This window comes from Candida margitis (assembly GCF_024628925.1).
Source record: "Candida margitis strain CBS 14175 chromosome Unknown scaffold7, whole genome shotgun sequence".
Classification (NCBI taxonomy): domain Eukaryota; kingdom Fungi; phylum Ascomycota; class Pichiomycetes; order Serinales; family Debaryomycetaceae; genus Lodderomyces; species Lodderomyces margitis.
This window is the reverse complement of record NW_026261806.1, coordinates 257,818-275,340: the sequence shown is the minus strand read 5'-3', so window position 1 is coordinate 275,340 and position 17,523 is coordinate 257,818. Positions and strand designations below refer to the sequence as shown.

Below are 17,523 nucleotides of genomic sequence, written 5' to 3'. Positions count from 1 at the left end.
CCGAGACCCCCCCACCACACACACACGACACACCACAGGAATACCGCATTACCTCATCTGACCGTATTACATTTTGCCCTTTACTCAGCCAGAGTCTTTCCATGCCTCTCGAATAGTATACATAATTACAAATGGGGTACACTATCAAACAAAAGATTGAAATTTGTCTCAAAGCGGAATCAAATCCCCAGATGACGCAGTCTGATCTTGCAGTATGGGCAATGCATGAATACGGACTGGCAAAACCGCCGTCTCAGACTACAATCTCGCGCATACTAAGTTCAAAAAACGATATAATTGCTTCAAAGGAAGATGATTTCAAATTGGTGCGTCGGAGAAAACAGACAAACCCCTTGTTGCGCAAAATCTTAACCGAATGGATCACGCAAGCGACGTGGGAAAATATCCCCATTACCACTCCCATAATACAACTGACAGCACATGCTATATGGACAAGATTGCCCAAGCTGGAAAAATCGGGAAATGGCGTGTTTAACCAAAAGTGGTGCGCCCATTTCATGAAGAAGTTGAATATAAATATAACGGGAAATGAAGCAGATATCAAGCAGAATTTTGGATACAAGTTGAATAAAGTTTGGATGTTGGATGAGAAAGTGGAGCTAAAGACTTATTTGGATAACTTGATTCGACAGGATGACTACTCGCCGCAAGACATTTTTGTAATTGATGAATTTCAATTGTTCTATTCACTTCCCTTGGATCAGATATTTGATGTTAGCTCAGTTGATAAAGGACTACAGCAGTCGCACTCATCCAATGAATATTCATTAACTGCCTTGCTAGGGTGTAATATTGACGGTCTGGAGAAGCTATTACCGTTGATCGTGGGGAAATACGACAAGTTTGACGTCTCAAAGAGCTCATTTACTAATTTGCAAACTGTATCGTGTGACAACACATCTCATCATAACTTGATGAACAAAATAACCCAAATGTATAATATATCGTACAAAGCAAATACCAACAAATGGGTTACATCACTGATGTTTCAAAACTATATTTTATCCCTTGATCACAAAATCCACAGCTTGACTCCTCATAGGAAAATATTGATTATCTTGGATGATTGCTCGAGTCATCGATTAATTAATATCCAGTTTCAGAATATCAAACTTGTGTACTTGAAGAATGAAAACTGTCATAAAAATCCATACAATACATCATATGGGTCGGTCAAATTCGACTACTTGCCGATGAACTTTGGCATTATTGAAGAGTTCAAGATCCTTTATCGTATCCAACAATACACTGAAATGATCAAGTTGCAACGTAACAAGTCTTTGGGAAATCGGACAAAGCAAAAATCAATGAGAAACTCTGCTGCTTCTCCGTTGGGTTTAAACTACGATATGGCTAACACTTCGCCTGCACTTGAGGTATTGGCTGAGCAGGACTACCATATCCCAATGATTAAAGTTATTGAATGGGTAACCAAAGCATGGTCTTTGGTTTCACCCGAGCGTATATTCCAATCATGGAAAAAAACTCGATTATTGCCATTGAATCCAAATCAAGAATGGCCCAATTCGCAATCGAGGTATATAACCAATGAGATTTTCCAACCTTTGAATAGGAGACTCAATTCATTTGATGATACAAGGAGCTATAAGGAATTGGAAGAAATTATGGGACATTTGAATGTTGTTATACCTTGGGAAATTGAAGAGTTGGTGGGGTTGGTGAATGAGAGGGGGAAAATCACTTTAAACTATGCTTCAATTGAAGAAATTATTGGCAGCTGTCTACTGGAATCGATTGAAGATGATGGTCCTAGCGATGACGAAGAAAACCACGATATGGACTTAGACAATGCCGAAGCAGAGTCAAATGACAATAGCTCGACACGATGGTCGATCAGTGAAAATGATCTCAAAGATGCTAGTAACATAATATTCAACAAAGCCATCGCCAACACTACTGATTCAGGTGATACAATGATGAATGTTGATTCTATTTCCACCACAATGAGAAATACCCTAGGTTCAAATGATGTGCTGATGGAGTCGGATCAAGTATTCAATCATGAAGCTAATAGTATCGCCACAACCAATTCTCGGTCGCCTAGCTTTCCTTTTGAATCACCAGCTACGAGCTCAAATAATAAACACAAGTTGGGTCCTTTAGAAAGCTGGGATAAGAAGAAACAGGCATCAGCTGTATTGCTGCTGTCGCAGCAACCGCAACAAAATATCAATCAGCTTTTCGACAACTCGTTTGCTAATGGTACAGCCTTGAGTATATACCAGCAGCAACATCGGCAACTACAATCACAATCACAATCACAAGCTTTTCCATCGGGTTCTCAAGTGGATTATGACATGCAGCAGTCTATATTAAGACTTATCAACTATTCATCACTCAACTCGATAAATTTGTCTCAGTCCACGATTGATGATCTCAATTACAACTTGAAAATAATCCAGTCGAGATTATGTCAGTAGATCCAACATTTTTTAAAGAGATTAATAAGAACCCTTCAACGTGTATTTCAAAAGGCTTTTGCCTTCTCCGAAAGATTTTCTATATACAAGCGATAACTATTGTGACTCTTGAAACTTGCCTCTACTCGCAATCCGACTCCCTCTCAACTCGCTGAGGAGCAAGTAGTTTTCCTTCCTCCTCTGTCCTTGTATTCGAAAAAGAATGGTACGACTGCTATATCAGGTTTCTAGTTTTCTTCCTTAACGTCATCCTCGGTTATTCCCAACTCTTTAGCTTTAGCTTCCAACCTCGCCCTCTTCTCGGCCCTCGCTTTCCTTATTCTCGCAACTTCAGCTTGTATTTCATGCGGCTCTTTGGGTATTTGATTCAAGGTGGCTGGATCTGGCCAAAAGCCTGGTAAATTGAATTTCTTATCTGTATCTAAACCAACATAGTACATAATCAAGATGGGTGAAAGTAGGTAAAAACCAAACTAGATGATTTATGTTAGTAACCGAATGTTGGGACATTTACACTGGAATGATTCTTTTAGGTCGTTGAGATCTAAATAGGATAGTGATTATAACATACCTTGGCTGTCTCTAGTTGTGTACGTGTTACGCTATGTATAAATCTGTGTATGTAGCCCATATTAAGGTAAAATGTTGTTGGTATAGATAATGGATGAGATTTAATCAACGTGATTTTTTTTTCAACCAATCTGAAGGGAAACTATTATATGAGAGGTAGCGCCATACATACACATCCAAGCTCCTTTTGGGGATACAAGATAGAGTCGTCTACATTTCAATACAGAATAGCCAAATGGAGATTAAACAAAGCAAGTAACACTAAAGACATAAACAAAAATTATATAGAAAAAAGCACTTGCATACACACACACAAACTTAGCAAATCACATTACGTGATGTTTAAAAATGTGGAACCTGCGACTGATGTTCCTTCTGAAACTGCTGATTGTAGGTGTTGGGTAAATGTACTCATTTTCCAGCTCTTTGATAACAACTCTCCGTTTTGCTTTTGCATCGCAGTTGGCACAGGAGCAGCTAGTTTTACCTTCTTCAACACCATCAAGTGACAATTCCTTTTCCAACTTTTCTTTTGCCCAAATATCTTGATCGTCTTGAAATAAGTCAGTCAAACGATGAGAAACGTCTTCGTTTTTGACTCTTTGTGTAAATGATTTGACCCGTTTATTCATCTTGCTCTGCTTCTTGCGCAACTTTTTAGGTTGGGCCGAAATAGTTGAATTATACGATCTAGCGCTAACACAGTCATGAGCATCATTTTCCTCCAGTTGGTAGTTGTCGGTATCACGTTGGGCAAAATAGGCTTGGTTGTTCAATTGGAAATCAAATATCGTTGAGCTTGTAGGTTTGAAAATTGAGCTGCGTCTGAAGTTGTTGAGAAATGAGTTTTGCGTAGAGCTGTGTCTCGAGGCAGTAATTTGCTTACCTGAAGTTTGTTGGGGCATGCAGTCTTTTGCAACAGGATCCTGCTTTTCGTCCAACTCGATTAACTTCTCTTCTCCCACTGCACTCTTGTTTATTTCTTGGGTTACTTCCTCTTCCAACTCAGTTAACTTCTCCTCTAATGTAGGAGAAGGAGCCATGTAGCACTCCACTACATCCATGATAACTGTAGCATAATCATGAAAAACATCATTTTCAGTTGTTTGCTCCTGGGCGACTTTTGAATTCATCTTGGGTGAAGCAACTGACAAGGGCAAAGTGGCTGATGTTGAAAAGAGTCTGCTGCTATGGTGATGATGATGGTGACGATGGTGACGATTAGGGGATTGTATGCCTCCAAAGTGATATGTTTCACTGGCAAAATGAAGTGTTTGTGGAAGCTGCAAAGTAGTCATTGTCTTTTCAAGTGGTAATATCGTATGATGAGATTAAATCAAAGGTGAGTGATAAAACTGTTCTTCCTTCTTGATACCTATGTGGTGATTCACCGAAAAAGAAGCAATGTTGTCTGTGTGTTAGTTTCTCGATATGCATCAAAAAGAAATATATAAATAAAATATATTCTCAATTTTTCTGGATCCGCACAAGCTGCCGATTTTGCAGCCACCATTTGAAAAGGCTACAAAGAAAAGCTGTCTTAGTTTCGCGTTAATAAAAACTACATTCTAAACCAAAAACTAAACACCCCTCTCATAAGCAATAAATAGTAGCAAGACTCAAAACAAACAGACACAATATTCTTAACCTTAGACATCGTCAAGATGTTTTCTCAGCAAACATTTTACATTTGTGTCAATTTCTAACTCATTTGAACTTCTAAACCATCCTTAAGACACATAGTCAAGTGAATCAACTTCCTGCATGGTTCGGGACCATCATACTTGCTTACCAAGTTGGGGAACATTTGGGCCAAACGTACAATAACATAGGAGGCTTCAGTCAAGGCAAATTGCTGTCCTAAACAAATACGTGGGCCACCGTTGAATGGCAAATAAGCCCAACCCAACTTTGGAGAACTTTCCCAACGTTCTGGCTTAAATTCTTGTGCATCTTTACCATAGAATTTATCTATCCTTTGGGTCATGTATGGTGAATAAGCAAAGGTGGTTCCCTTTCCGATGTACACAGGGGAATTTCCATCAGGGCCACCACCAATAGGTAATGTGGTATCTTTGTTAGCAACTCTAAAGTTGACTGGGACTGAAGGGTACATTCTCAAAACTTCATTCAATACCCACTTGAGGTAAGTGCATTGCTTCATACTCTCAAAAGTAATGTCTTCAACACGGCTATCTTCTCCAGATCCAAAATGTTGGTAAATTTCTTCCTTTAGTTTGTTCCATACATCTTGGTGCTTGGCTAATTCAAAAAAGGCAAATGACAAAAGACCAGCAGTTGTATCTCTACCAGCAACCATAATGTTCAACAATTGGTCTTGCAAAACTTTAGGATCTCTCGTTTGCTTAGCCAATTCATAAAGGAATGTGTATCCATGGCTCTTTGTTCTCTCCTCCAACTCTTCAGGGGTTAAGCTCAAAGCTTTGTTGACAAACATTTTGGCAAACTTATGAACTGTTTTAGTATTTTTCCAAAACGAAGGTGGGTTGTAAAGAAAGTAAGCAACTTGCAAATAGGTTCTAACACCTAATGCAACCTGAGCTGAGTTGAAAGCCTCTGCAAAACCGGCAACCTCTGGGTCACATTCTCTTCCAATGGATTCATCATACAAGGAATGGACAGACTCACCAAACAAAAACTCAGTACTAGCATCAACAGTCAATCTGAAAAACAACTCTTGGAGATCAAATGTTTGACCTTTATGTTTTCTAATGTGTTCTGCAAGCACCTGAACGTGAGGCTCCAAAGTCTTGACATGGGAAATTTGTTCTCTTGCAAATTGAGGACGTAACAATTGTCTAGACTCTTTCCAACCTTCATTATCCAAAGTAAAAATACCGTCACCCAATAAAGGTTTAAAGTGGGCATGTCTTGAACCTAAGGAGAAGTCATTGAATTGAGTAGCCAAAACAGCTTTCATGTTTTCTGGCTCACCTGAAACGACAACTCTAACTCCAAACAAATATGCTGTGAAGGTGCTTTTTCTACCGTATTTCTCGTACAAGCCTAAAGCAAAATCGAGAATCTCACCATTGGACTTGTATTTTTGCAAAATGTAGGCCAATATTAAACCAAAGGGACCTCCATCGGGAAAGACGTATGCCTCCTTACAGCCATGTTTTCTTATAAACATTTCCTTCTTGATCTTACCAATGGTGGCATATATCAAGCCAGCAGCAATGGCAAGTCCATACCAGGTGAACAAGTGCAAGGTGATGAACGAAGTGATGGTTTGTAAATCAAATTCCATGGCGTATGTAATATGTTCTTTGTTGGATCACGTGATTAAGGTGAAATATATGGATGAAATGAAATGTGGGGTAATATATCTGTAACTGACAACCAAAGCTTTATAACGATGAAAGATAACAAAACGAATATAGTCAATATATAAAAAGGATTTTGCATCAATAGGTTCAACAACAAGGATATATTGCGGACTTTATATATTCGATAGAATGGGGAAATTTAGTTCTGAAATTGTACACTAAGAAGTGTACTCGAAACAATCGGAGTTGGCTCTTTTGTTTTGTATGCAATGGAGAATGCCTAGTGTACACAAAACAGAAGCTTAACGATTGAGCACACCAACGTACATACATAGAGAAACCAAATCATATGTAAATTATTGATTGACCCCTCAATTCATTTCTTGTTTATTGTTTGTATTTTGTATTGTTAAAACATTCGGAGTTTGTATTAAAGGGTTATGAGGGTCGTGTATCAGTGTATTATCTAAAATCCTCCCCAATGGCTTTTACCTTTTCGTGTAATAAATAATAGAGGCAACAATTATATAAACAAAACCACACTGTCAAACATCTGCTTGTGATATTTTTCTCTTTTGCTGTTTTTGAATTCCTTTGTAACTTTGGTTTCAGCGCTTATGTCTGTCGTCAATGTAATGTTTTATTGTCTATAACAGCTGTTTACTTTGTACTTGTACTGAATAATTTTTTTAAAAGAAGTCGTTGTTATTTTTAGCTCATCTCACGTCAAATCGAATACTCGCCAAAGAGTTAGGTTGTACGAAGGAACCATAAGCTTTTCAATTTTTATGTAGCTCACTCCATTCCAACTGTGTTGTAAAACTTTCCAGTTTCACACATTATGCAAAAGAAAAAGCATCACGTGTAGCGCGGGAAGAATAATTGGTTTCCGCGTTATATCCGCCCGGTAAGACCCCCCTTCCCCTCTACCTTTTATTCCAGTAAAAGCTTTACAAGACCATATCTGCTTAAAGCACTTGCTGTTACATTTTATCACAAGCATTTGTTTACATTATCCATTAACGGAAGCTCTCATTGTAAGATGGTTACTAGATCTCTCGAGTACTCTTACTCAAAGCGTATTAATTAAAGTCTTCTATTGTACTGTAAAGCAAAGGTATTGTATTTTTTTGTAATGTGTTGCTTGTGGCCTTTGCTTTTGCTTCCTTTTTTATCAATTCTTTTAATTTCACATGCAAGTGATTGATTTTGTGTTACCCCATATTTTCTAAGAGTCGGGTTTGTGTAATATGTTGGCAAAGTTGAAAAGAACTCCGCTGTTAAACCTATATGCAATTTGTAAGCACTTAAATTAGCTAGTTAGAAAGATGGAGGAAAGGAACAAGACAGTGTGCTTATGTGGTGTGTTGAACCAACAGGGAGTGTAGGCGTCATTACCAAATTGGCTGTAATTTGCTGTACAGCCACGAAAGTAGAATTTTGTGGAGTTCTTCAAATTTACTTTTGTGACAAAATCAATTTGACTGCAGTGTTTATATGATGTCCTCTATATACAAATTATGACACACTGAGTAGTCTTAAGAAAATAAAGAGACGATACTTCATTATTTAAGTGTTTTGCTGCAGGAGAAGCAATATGAACAATACTCAATACTTTGTCTTCTTCAATTGCTGGTCTTTGTATCACTAAAAATGATATCAAACGGAAAAAGATTTAAACCGTAATGGTAACATCTTCCTATTGTTTTACAGTTACCCCAATTGTCTTACAGCTTGATACTCAAACAAAATAAATCTTTTAAATTTTGTTGGTTTCCATTTTCAATGCCATTGCAACCCCAATTAGGTTTACTTCAGTCGTTCCTTCAGTGTAACGAGAGTCTTTACGCCGCTTCCACAACGTTGAGCCAGTACACCATTGGCAAAACATGCAACGAAGTGCTTACCTCTCTTTACAATCTAGCTCACTCAATCGAAACAGAAATTAGTTATTGTTACAATTTGTTGGGTATTTTGTTCAATGTAAAGGGAGTTTCATACGAGCCTTAAGTCTAATTTTGCATGTGAGATTCAAATCGCTATTTCATAATCTAACAGTTTGCAGCAAATACGGTTACCAAAAGACAACAGCATGTAAATGACTATTAATTGATCACCAATCCCTTTCTTCATAACACTTTGATCCTTAATGAATTTTTTTCAATCACATGTACGAAAAAGCAATAGTCTGAAACAATGTATTTCGGACTTCTGGATAAAGACAAGCTCTTATCGTTTTTATCCTACCTCACATTACTCAAACACAATAGTGGCGGCGATTTAAAATTTGACCAACTTTGAGGTTTCCTCTCGAAAGGGAAAAATTTTTCACATGAAAAGGTACAACCACATACTTTATTCAATAAGCTGCGTGGACTCGATTTCACCACATCTAGACGCACACCTTCTTTGTCTTAGGTTTACGGAAGATAGCGGACAGCATGTCATTCTTTGAAATAGCGTGTGAACTCCGGAGAAGTGCCATTAGAAATTGTTAAAAGCATTTCGTGTAGACTCCAAAGGGGGTTAATTTAAGTCTGTAGTCATGTGAAAATCGCAGTCATCTGTGATTCACAAACTTCACAACAATTCATTCCAATGTGATTGGTTCCCAATTCTGCAAACTGTCCACAATCCTTCGTGTAGTTTCATCATTCTTTTCCAAGTCATATTGCCGTCCTTGTAACAAAGACTGTTTCAAAAAAAGCGAAACCTCCTGCAAACTTTGGTCAATCATTTTGAGTACAATCTGATTAATCAACTTATTCAAATCGTTGTTTTTGGAAAACTCAATTATACTTTGGTTTAATTGTTGGTATATCTGCACATGAGCTTCATCAGATTCATCATTGATTTCACCAACTAGACCAGTATCAAACTTGGACGTGATTTTGGTTAAGATAGTAACAGGATCGTAGAAGGGAGTCGTCGATTCATCTGATTGTTCAATCAAGATCTTGAGAAACTTTGGTTTATCTAACGACTGGTCAATTAGAGAACTCCAAGTATCTTTATCATTCAATCTTTTGGCAAAATCTACTGCCATTTGCGGATCATGTAACTTATTAATCACCAAGTTCAACGCTTGCTTATTTTCTCCAATCTTTCCCAACAAGTAGATCAATTCTTGATAAAAGTTGTTTTGTTGGCAAATTTCGATGGCCTTATCAACATCATAATTGCTTGGCGAGGCATCATTTTCATCATTGGACACTAGAAATGGAAGAAGATCACGACGTGAATAGTTGGAATACAACTGGATTAACTCGTCACCGTAATCTGCCACTAATAGTTTATCAATAGCTTGCAATCGAACCAAGTAAAAGTAATTGATGAATGACAAAAGTGTATGAGATTTAAACATTTCGACAATATCACGTGACGCTATTTCAAGACGGTGGTCGATCAATATACTAATGGTTGTAGACAACTTCTCTCCGAGTTTATCAATTTGCCATTTCGAGATGACTTCTGGATTATCAAATTCTAGCTCAATGAATGTAGGTAGTTCCGAAACAAAGTTCTTTAAAATATGGTTCCTTGACAAATATTCAACAATATTCTTGTCCTTTAATTTAACAAGATGGGGCACTGCCTTCATTGGTTGAAGTGACTTATCGCATAGCTTCACGAGTGCTTTCGCAATAAAGCTAAAACGTTCACTGCTATCCTCCTGTAATTCCTGCTTCATCAATTCAGATTGTACCGAATCAATGTCATACAATTCGATTGGCCAATTGCACACCAATTCATACGCCTTTTCTGGTCCATTTTGAATCCAATATACTAATATTTTGGTAAACAATTCTGACGGAAGAGCCGTAGTGCTCGGAACTATATCACTTAATTCTTGGATATGCCCACTGTTGATAAATATATGTGCCCACGTTTGCCATTGACTAATAATTTCCTTGTAAACTTCATCCTCCTCATAAGGTGCAGAATTAATTGCAACAGAATCATCATCGGGGCTGCTTGTTTGCTCACCCAACGTTGCAACTTCCTTTAATGGCAACAATTTCTTTAAGAAATCGCCTGCTTTTGCCCATTCATTATTCTTCACCAACAGGTCCACATATTGTACTCCAAAGCTCATCCGCTTTATGGGCGAAACTAAATGCTCACTCACCTCATAAGCGCGCAAGTAGTCGTCCCTTGTTAAATACCATTGCAATCTGTCATCTAACTGATATTCTTGAGCAATAACGCCGTCTTTTGCACTGATGACAAAATACTTCGGTACCTGTTCTATGTGAGACCCCAAAATAAAGTCATTCAATCCTAAATTTTGAATATTTTTCAATGCCAACTCTTCTTCAAACTCCACCTCTCCAGTCGTTGAGTTAATCAACTTCAAATCAGGATTATTATACACTGCTTCTTTGTCAGCTTCCTCTCCGAAAGGCTTTCGTACTGGTGGTTCATAAGTAAGGACTATCCACAAATCATCTTTGTAGCTTGCAATCCCACATATCAAATCATCTAGCTTGAAAATATGCTCCACTTCTACTTTCTTCTCTTGGGTGGCTCGGAAGGACATTGAAGCAGTTGATGGCAAAATCCTACTCATACCTGAAGAAAGTACCGGTGCCGAATTCTGGTCTTTGGAGTTCAGTGTTGACCCATCCTTCAACGATATTCGCAAGGACCATATGTAATTACTCCATGCAATGATAAGTCTATCAGAATCAGGCTGTGCTACTCTTGGCCAATACAAATCATTCCTCGGGCTATCACTCGGCTTCTCCAATACTTTGATCATTACTCTATTACTCAAGTGAAATACATTGATCCCCTTATCGTTCATCCAGATAACTAAATCCCCAACAATAGTCAACCCAACAATCGACCCATTATTTTGATCAATAACATAATCTGCCTTCTTACCTAGCCAATTCTTTTTGGAATAAATCACCTTGCCACTCATTCCGCCACTGATAAAACTCCTCTTGGATGCATAGTTACTATCGAGTACAACTGCGTGCACCGGTCTTTGGAAATCATACGCAATAATGTCTTTTTCATCCTGTATAGACCCAATGACTACGGTCCCATCCATAGAAGCCGAGGCAAAAAACTCTCCGTCTGTATACGTACTCAACACAGACGCTCGGTGAGCTTTGAACGTACGGACGGCGGCGAAATTACTTTGACATATGTGAATAAAGCCAGAATGAGTTGCAAATATAAAGTATAAATCATGGAAAAAGCAAGACGAAACTGGATCCTTAATGAAGAAGTTGCTCGGGAGTTGGCTAATCCGTGAGTACTTGAGTTTTGGTGGCTCATCTTCGTCTTCAACTTCCTCGTCGCCATCTTCTTCATCTTCGTCCTCTTCCTTGTCGCCGTCTTCGCCTTCATCATCCCCTTGCTCTTCCCCGTCGAGCGAAGCATCAGATTTTCCTCCATCACCATTGTGAATTGGCTCTTCTATCTCGGATATGTCTTTATCCTTGTCCAATTCACCTTCACTTATTTCAATACTCCTTGCTTTACTCTCACTTTGTTCTTCCATAGCTTGCGGATTCTTACTCTCGTAATTCTCAACAACCTCGTTGGTGTTTGTCTCTACTATCTCTTCCTGATTGGCACTCACGGTACTATCATTTTGGTGAATATTATGGTGCTCTTTTGTTTCCAGTTTCTTACCAGCACCATTTTTCAGTGTTTTGCTCTTCTTTTTGTTTCCCATTATATCCTAGTGAACATCGCCTGTGAATTGTGTGTGTCTTGTTGGTACTTATTCCCAACCGCGAGTCATCAAATGCGGCGCCAAAAAAAACCAAATCATCAAAAAATCCCTGCAAGACCCATCTCAACATTAAACTACCCTCGTTATCATGTTGGTTGCTAGTAAAGGTGTCCTTGTCAAATGTGATCCGTCTATAAAGGCATTAATTATTCAAATAGACTCGGTCACTCCAGGAATCGTATTAGAAGAATTGGATGACACCCACTTACTCATTCAACAAGATAAAGTGGAGACAGTCAAAAATGAATTAAACAAGATGTTGTCAAAAAATATATACAATCCATTTGAGGAAGAATAAGAGTACACATATTTATAAACTAGATACGCTGTTTCATACCGCTGATGTTGGAGACGGCGATTTGTTGACCGTGTTTACTTGCCCATTGCCATCTTGATTAAATTTAAGCTCAGCCGGGTCCAAGTTATTCGAATTCACGTCTATGGGATCCGACACTTCAACATCTGTGTCATCCAATTCAAGGTTTTCCAATATATCCTCGTTGAATATCGGTGCATCTTGTTGTTCATCTTCGTATAACTGATTTACAATGTCACCAATAAACCCAGACAAGGCATCGATCTCCATCAAATCGATGTCTTCACCATCTTCCAGTTTCGAAATTTGTACATTTACGTTATTAAGGAATTCTTCATAAGCCAACAAGATTATATTGGTCAAGTTATTCATCAAAAAGTGCGTGACAACAGGATCGTTGACTATGGATTTAATATCGTTGTATAGATTGGGGATCTTGATAATTATATTGTCTTTAAATTGAGATAACGACTTTTTGTTGATGATGTCTTCTTTTGTTTGAATAATTGGTGCGCAAATATTGTTTGAACAATAAGTGAGAAACTCGCTTACTGCTGTATTTAGTTCAACTTCAATCTCATAATTAGCATCAATCATATTGTTGATTACCCTTGGAACCGTTCTTTTAGCTATTTCAAAGAATCCTCCGCGTTCTGTAGTGCTCCTTCTCCTCAACATATTCCAAATGTCTGATATACCACTAGTGAAATCTATCGAATAATCGGTTCTTGTAAAGTGTATGTCAAAATTTTTGATTTGATTGCGTAAAATTATCAAATTGTGAAGGTATGATAACTTTCCTTCAACGACACCTAAATGAGCAACAATCAACTTTGAATATTCGCCTTTCAACAAGGCAATACACGCGTGAACGATATAGTGAGCCATATCATCAAATACAACGGAATTGATTAGTTCGTATATGTTGGACAATATCGTCATTGCCTTGGCCAAGGGGAGGTATACATCAGGGAATAAATTCTCGTCATAATCAGCATCCAAGGTATTGATAGTTTTCATTTTAGACTGCTTTTTGTGGCCAATTTTCAAATCCACTGCGCTGGGCTTGTATCTCATCAACTTGGTATCGATGTAGTTCTGAATTCTAAAAATTAACCGATTTTGAGTGTCATCCAATATCGGCTGGAATAAAACGCCGTATTTGATAGTATCCAGTTGCACCAGCCCAAAGTAGCTCTGTGTGTCTATTAAGCTGCCATTGGGGTCTTCTCCATCTTCAAACTCATAATACTTTTGTAACAAAGTTGTCAATTGACACAATGAGCTGATATTGACCTCTTTGAGGACCAACAAGCGTACACCATCATACAAAGGATCAAGTACGCTTTTCAAGAAATTGTAAAACTCCTCCCAAATCATTGTTTTCAACTCATTCTCATAGGATAATGGGTTAAAGAATTTGCTAAACAATGTAAACTCTCTTTCAATGATCTTTTTGAAATACGATATCTGGTCTTGGCATGTTTGGACTAAATCTGTCTCAAATTGCTTTGTATAAAACTTGTCAATGGTTGATGTTTTGTCAATGTATTGTTTCAATAATTTTGCCCGTGTTTGGAAATAAGTGGTCAACACATCATTGATCAATCCATTATACTCCTCATGTTTAGTGCTTCTCTTGAACAACTCCATGACCAACTCGTGAAACACTTCTTCATTGTATTTTAAGTAGGTATTGAACTCGTTGTAGATTAGCAAATCTATGGTTACGATTTGCTTTGAATTGTCTGAAGCATGTTTTAATTTCATACTTACCGAGTCATTTATACCCCTCAACTCGTTACTTAAGTAGTTTCTGACCAATGTCAAGGCTCTGGTCATGCATTGACGAAATCTACTTTTGTACAACTCACAATCTCTAAACTCAGGGTGCATTTCCATAAAGTCCAACGAATCGTCCAAGTGTAACAAAATATCGTTGATGAAAAAAGAGCGTCGGTTAGTGAGCAAGTGTGTACCTGATTTTGATAAACTTTTCGTGATGGACTCCAAATGTTCAAAGTGCTTCAAATTCGAATGAATTTTGTTGTACTTTTGTTGGTATAAGTTTTGCTTATCTAGTAATTCGTTGGCCAAAGCATCAAAGTCCAGGGTTTCATCTGAAATTTGTTTATACTTGTCAAAACACTCATTTGTGCTTTGTAGCAATGCATCTGTCTGGCTCGTGAGCTCTCTTAGTTGATCTCGATTCCTTCGTAAGTTACTCCGAAATCCAAGCACTGAATCCAAGTGTTCGGCGTTGATATGCTTTATGTCGTCATCTTTTAACACAACATCATAATCAAATAATTCCACAAACTTTGACCATAGCAATTGTTCCTCTTGCTGGCACAAAGGGTATAAGTAGTCGTATTTGATTAAGGGAGCTGGCCGGCCGCATGAATCTGATTTGGACCTCGAGCGCCTGAATGTAGTCGGGCTAGGGATGATTTTTTCATGTAGCGATGTAGAATCATTGTTCACTGCAAGCACATCGCTTGCAATTTGCAGTACTGTCGATTTACTTCTCGTCCTTGGCATGATGATTCACTGTTGAGACAAGGTGTTGGGTTGTAAAGTGTAAAATGAAAAATCAAAAATTTTGACACGACACACATTTTCTCACGACATCCACTTGCGACAAACGCGTGTTCTACGTTTACTTTTTGTCTGCTTTTTGACAATCTTTGACTACAATGTCTTACTCTCTAGCTACAACTATGATTGACCCGAGGGATGAAATTGTTAATAAAGATGATCTACTAAGCGATGACTCTTCTGACGAATTGAAGGATTTGTATAAAGAGTTTGAGCTCAAGTACCAAGCAATAAGGAAGAAAGAATTGGCAAAAAAAAGCAAACAATTCGATGGGCCAAAGGAGAAAGCGGCTCACGAACCAAGTGCTCCGGTTGTGCCCAGGTCCCCGAACAGGATATGCAAGCCCCCTGAGGCTACGAAAGAGGTAAAATATGAGGTTGAAGTGCCGTTACCCAAAACAAAAAAGGCATCCGAATTTTTATCCAAGTTGTACGATGCAAACTTGACAAAAACACAGGAAAGTTGTGATGGCATAGATTACAGTTTGCGTAAATTCGAATTTGATTTCACCAACTATGAGATTAAACCTAAGGAAGTGGACGATGAAGTGTGCCCTATATCAGGACACTGCTTAAGACGGAGGTACTACACCAGAGAGGAAGTGAATCAGCTTATTAGAAATACAGACGAAAATATGAAAATTCTCAAAGTTGACAAAATGTTGGCAAAGACAAACAAAACTAACAACTACCGTGAGCCAATGTATACAAATTGGTGTCTTGTTGGATTTGTTTTGCACAAGTCAGATGTACTATACACAAAGAACGATAAGAAATACATGAAATTAAGGGTTGGTAACTTTCAGAATAGTGTCGAGTTGCTACTATTTGATGGGGCGTTTGGGAAAAACTACAAGTTACAACAAGGAGATTTGATTTTGGTGCTCAATCCTATTGTAAACAAGTACGAAATCAAGGTCAATGAACACATTTCCAAAACCGGCTTTAATTTGAAACTCGATGGTTCGAATATCAATAGTATTTTGGAAATCGGAGCGATAAGGGATTTTGGAATCTGCAAGTTTATCAAAAAGATAGATAATCAAAGATGTACCAACGTTGTCAACATTACTAAACAACACTTGTGTGACATTCACTTGGATAACAAATTCAGACAAAGTACAAGAATGGAATTGAATGGAGTTTCTTTGAGGTCTCCCACCAAGAGCAAGACCAAGGTATTTCTCAACATGAACAAGAGTCGAAATCAGAGTAATTTCAGCGGGTTTATTAGAGAATATAACGAAGATTCAACCTTTTCTACCTCTGGTTCTGGTAAGATTGACTCAAGGAAGTTTCAAGATCCAAAGCTATTGCAAACACAACTCAAGAGAAGAAAATTGCAAAATGAGCGTGCAAATGACTTGTTGGAGAAGAAATTGTCCAAGTTATCATCAAGAAATCCCATTGTTGAAAGTTTGAATATGAAGGGCACTCACAGCGATAAATCTCAAGAAATGGGCCACTCTAGCCACTTTTCGCCGTCGATGATTTCTAAAATTGGCTTTGATCCAACAAACCAAGACAACGACGCATCTAAACAGTCACATCCGGAAAGATTACAGGAGTTGTATCAACTAAGCGCAAAGTGTTCATCCAAAAAATCGCTTGGATCATCGATAGATGATAAAAGGAGTAAATTGCAGAAATGGCAGAAGAATATAAACGCTTTGAAAAGTTACGACTCAAAACTAATGCAACTGGATTTAAATTTGAGTAAGTCTGTTGTTGATGGTATAAAAACAGCGGGAATGCCCCAGAATAGAGTTGCAAAAACTAATCGTGTAGTTTTGAGTGACGACGATTTTGATTTTAATGACAAAAGTAGTAATAATGATGATGATGACTTGGATATAGACTTTGGTAATGATGACATGAAAGCTAAGTATGAAAAAGTAGTTGGTAGATAGAAGATAGCATTTTTAACATGGAATCCCACGTACTTGGCGGAGTCTAAAGGGAGCTTCAGCAATACTTGATACTCTTGGTTGTTTACTTTACTATTGTGGGTAGTGCCTCTTGCCGCTTGGGTCTAGACTTTATTTTGCGCAATTGAGAATCGAGTAATTGGATATAAACACAAAACAACCTTTTTTTTTGTTACATGCGCGTCTGTGTGATCCCCTGTGTGGCCTAATCCACACCAGCTTTATTGCGGAATCACAAACATACACAGCAAAATGTGGTGCTTCTCCAACTGAATTAGTAGGCCATATCTTATAAAATAGGTCGGAATGTGGACCTGTTACTTTCTTGCAACCAATTAGCCCTCTTTCTATTTTTCATACAGCTTTAACGCCGTGCTTTTTTGCAAAGATAAACTCCGATGGATCTAGAAGAATTTGCGCTCTACCTATGTTGGATTGACTCTTTTAACTAATGGTGTTAGCGAAGCTGCAAAAGCTCATAGCGCCTCACTTTAGCTTACAAATTAGCCTTTTTTACCCCTCAGCAGTATGCAACATGGACAACCCCGACCCGTCTGACGTCGTACGTGTAACAACAATAAGCCGCCTTTTTCCTTTTGCTGTTTTT

General features: G+C 38.1%; 7 protein-coding genes across 7 annotated transcripts; 2 read left to right on the top strand and 5 right to left on the bottom strand. All coding sequences in view use genetic code 12, as the record gives it.

The window, feature by feature from the left end:
- Positions 1-131: 131 nt before the first annotated feature.
- Positions 132-2,462, top strand: PDC2 (Pdc2p; the record flags this gene model as incomplete). The annotated part of the gene is made up of 1 exon (XM_051814606.1): positions 132-2,462. One exon carries the CDS (start codon positions 132-134, stop codon positions 2,460-2,462), a length of 2,331 nt encoding a protein of 776 aa, XP_051671963.1.
- A 227-nt stretch (positions 2,463-2,689) lies between these two features.
- On the bottom strand, positions 2,690-3,093 carry PET100 (Pet100p; the record flags this gene model as incomplete). The annotated part of the gene is made up of 2 exons (XM_051814604.1): positions 2,690-2,935; positions 3,034-3,093. The coding sequence occupies 2 exons, from the start codon at positions 3,091-3,093 to the stop codon at positions 2,690-2,692; spliced, it is 306 nt and encodes a 101-aa protein (XP_051671962.1).
- Positions 3,094-3,358: 265 nt separating this feature from the next.
- On the bottom strand, positions 3,359-4,330 carry CANMA_002525 (uncharacterized protein; the record flags this gene model as incomplete). Its single annotated transcript, XM_051814603.1, has 1 exon — positions 3,359-4,330. The coding sequence occupies one exon, from the start codon at positions 4,328-4,330 to the stop codon at positions 3,359-3,361; it is 972 nt and encodes a 323-aa protein (XP_051671961.1).
- Positions 4,331-4,734: 404 nt separating this feature from the next.
- CANMA_002524 (cytochrome P450) lies at positions 4,735-6,303 on the bottom strand (the record flags this gene model as incomplete). Its single annotated transcript, XM_051814602.1, has 1 exon — positions 4,735-6,303. The coding sequence occupies one exon, from the start codon at positions 6,301-6,303 to the stop codon at positions 4,735-4,737; it is 1,569 nt and encodes a 522-aa protein (XP_051671960.1).
- Positions 6,304-8,912: 2,609 nt separating this feature from the next.
- Positions 8,913-12,014, bottom strand: VPS41 (Vps41p; the record flags this gene model as incomplete). The annotated part of the gene is made up of 1 exon (XM_051814601.1): positions 8,913-12,014. One exon carries the CDS (start codon positions 12,012-12,014, stop codon positions 8,913-8,915), a length of 3,102 nt encoding a protein of 1,033 aa, XP_051671959.1.
- Positions 12,015-12,405: 391 nt separating this feature from the next.
- Positions 12,406-14,931, bottom strand: SEC34 (Golgi transport complex subunit; the record flags this gene model as incomplete). Its single annotated transcript, XM_051814600.1, has 1 exon — positions 12,406-14,931. The coding sequence occupies one exon, from the start codon at positions 14,929-14,931 to the stop codon at positions 12,406-12,408; it is 2,526 nt and encodes an 841-aa protein (XP_051671958.1).
- Positions 14,932-15,086: 155 nt separating this feature from the next.
- CANMA_002521 (uncharacterized protein) lies at positions 15,087-16,898 on the top strand (the record flags this gene model as incomplete). Its single annotated transcript, XM_051814599.1, has 1 exon — positions 15,087-16,898. One exon carries the CDS (start codon positions 15,087-15,089, stop codon positions 16,896-16,898), a length of 1,812 nt encoding a protein of 603 aa, XP_051671957.1.
- Between the last annotated feature and the right edge of the window lie 625 nt (positions 16,899-17,523).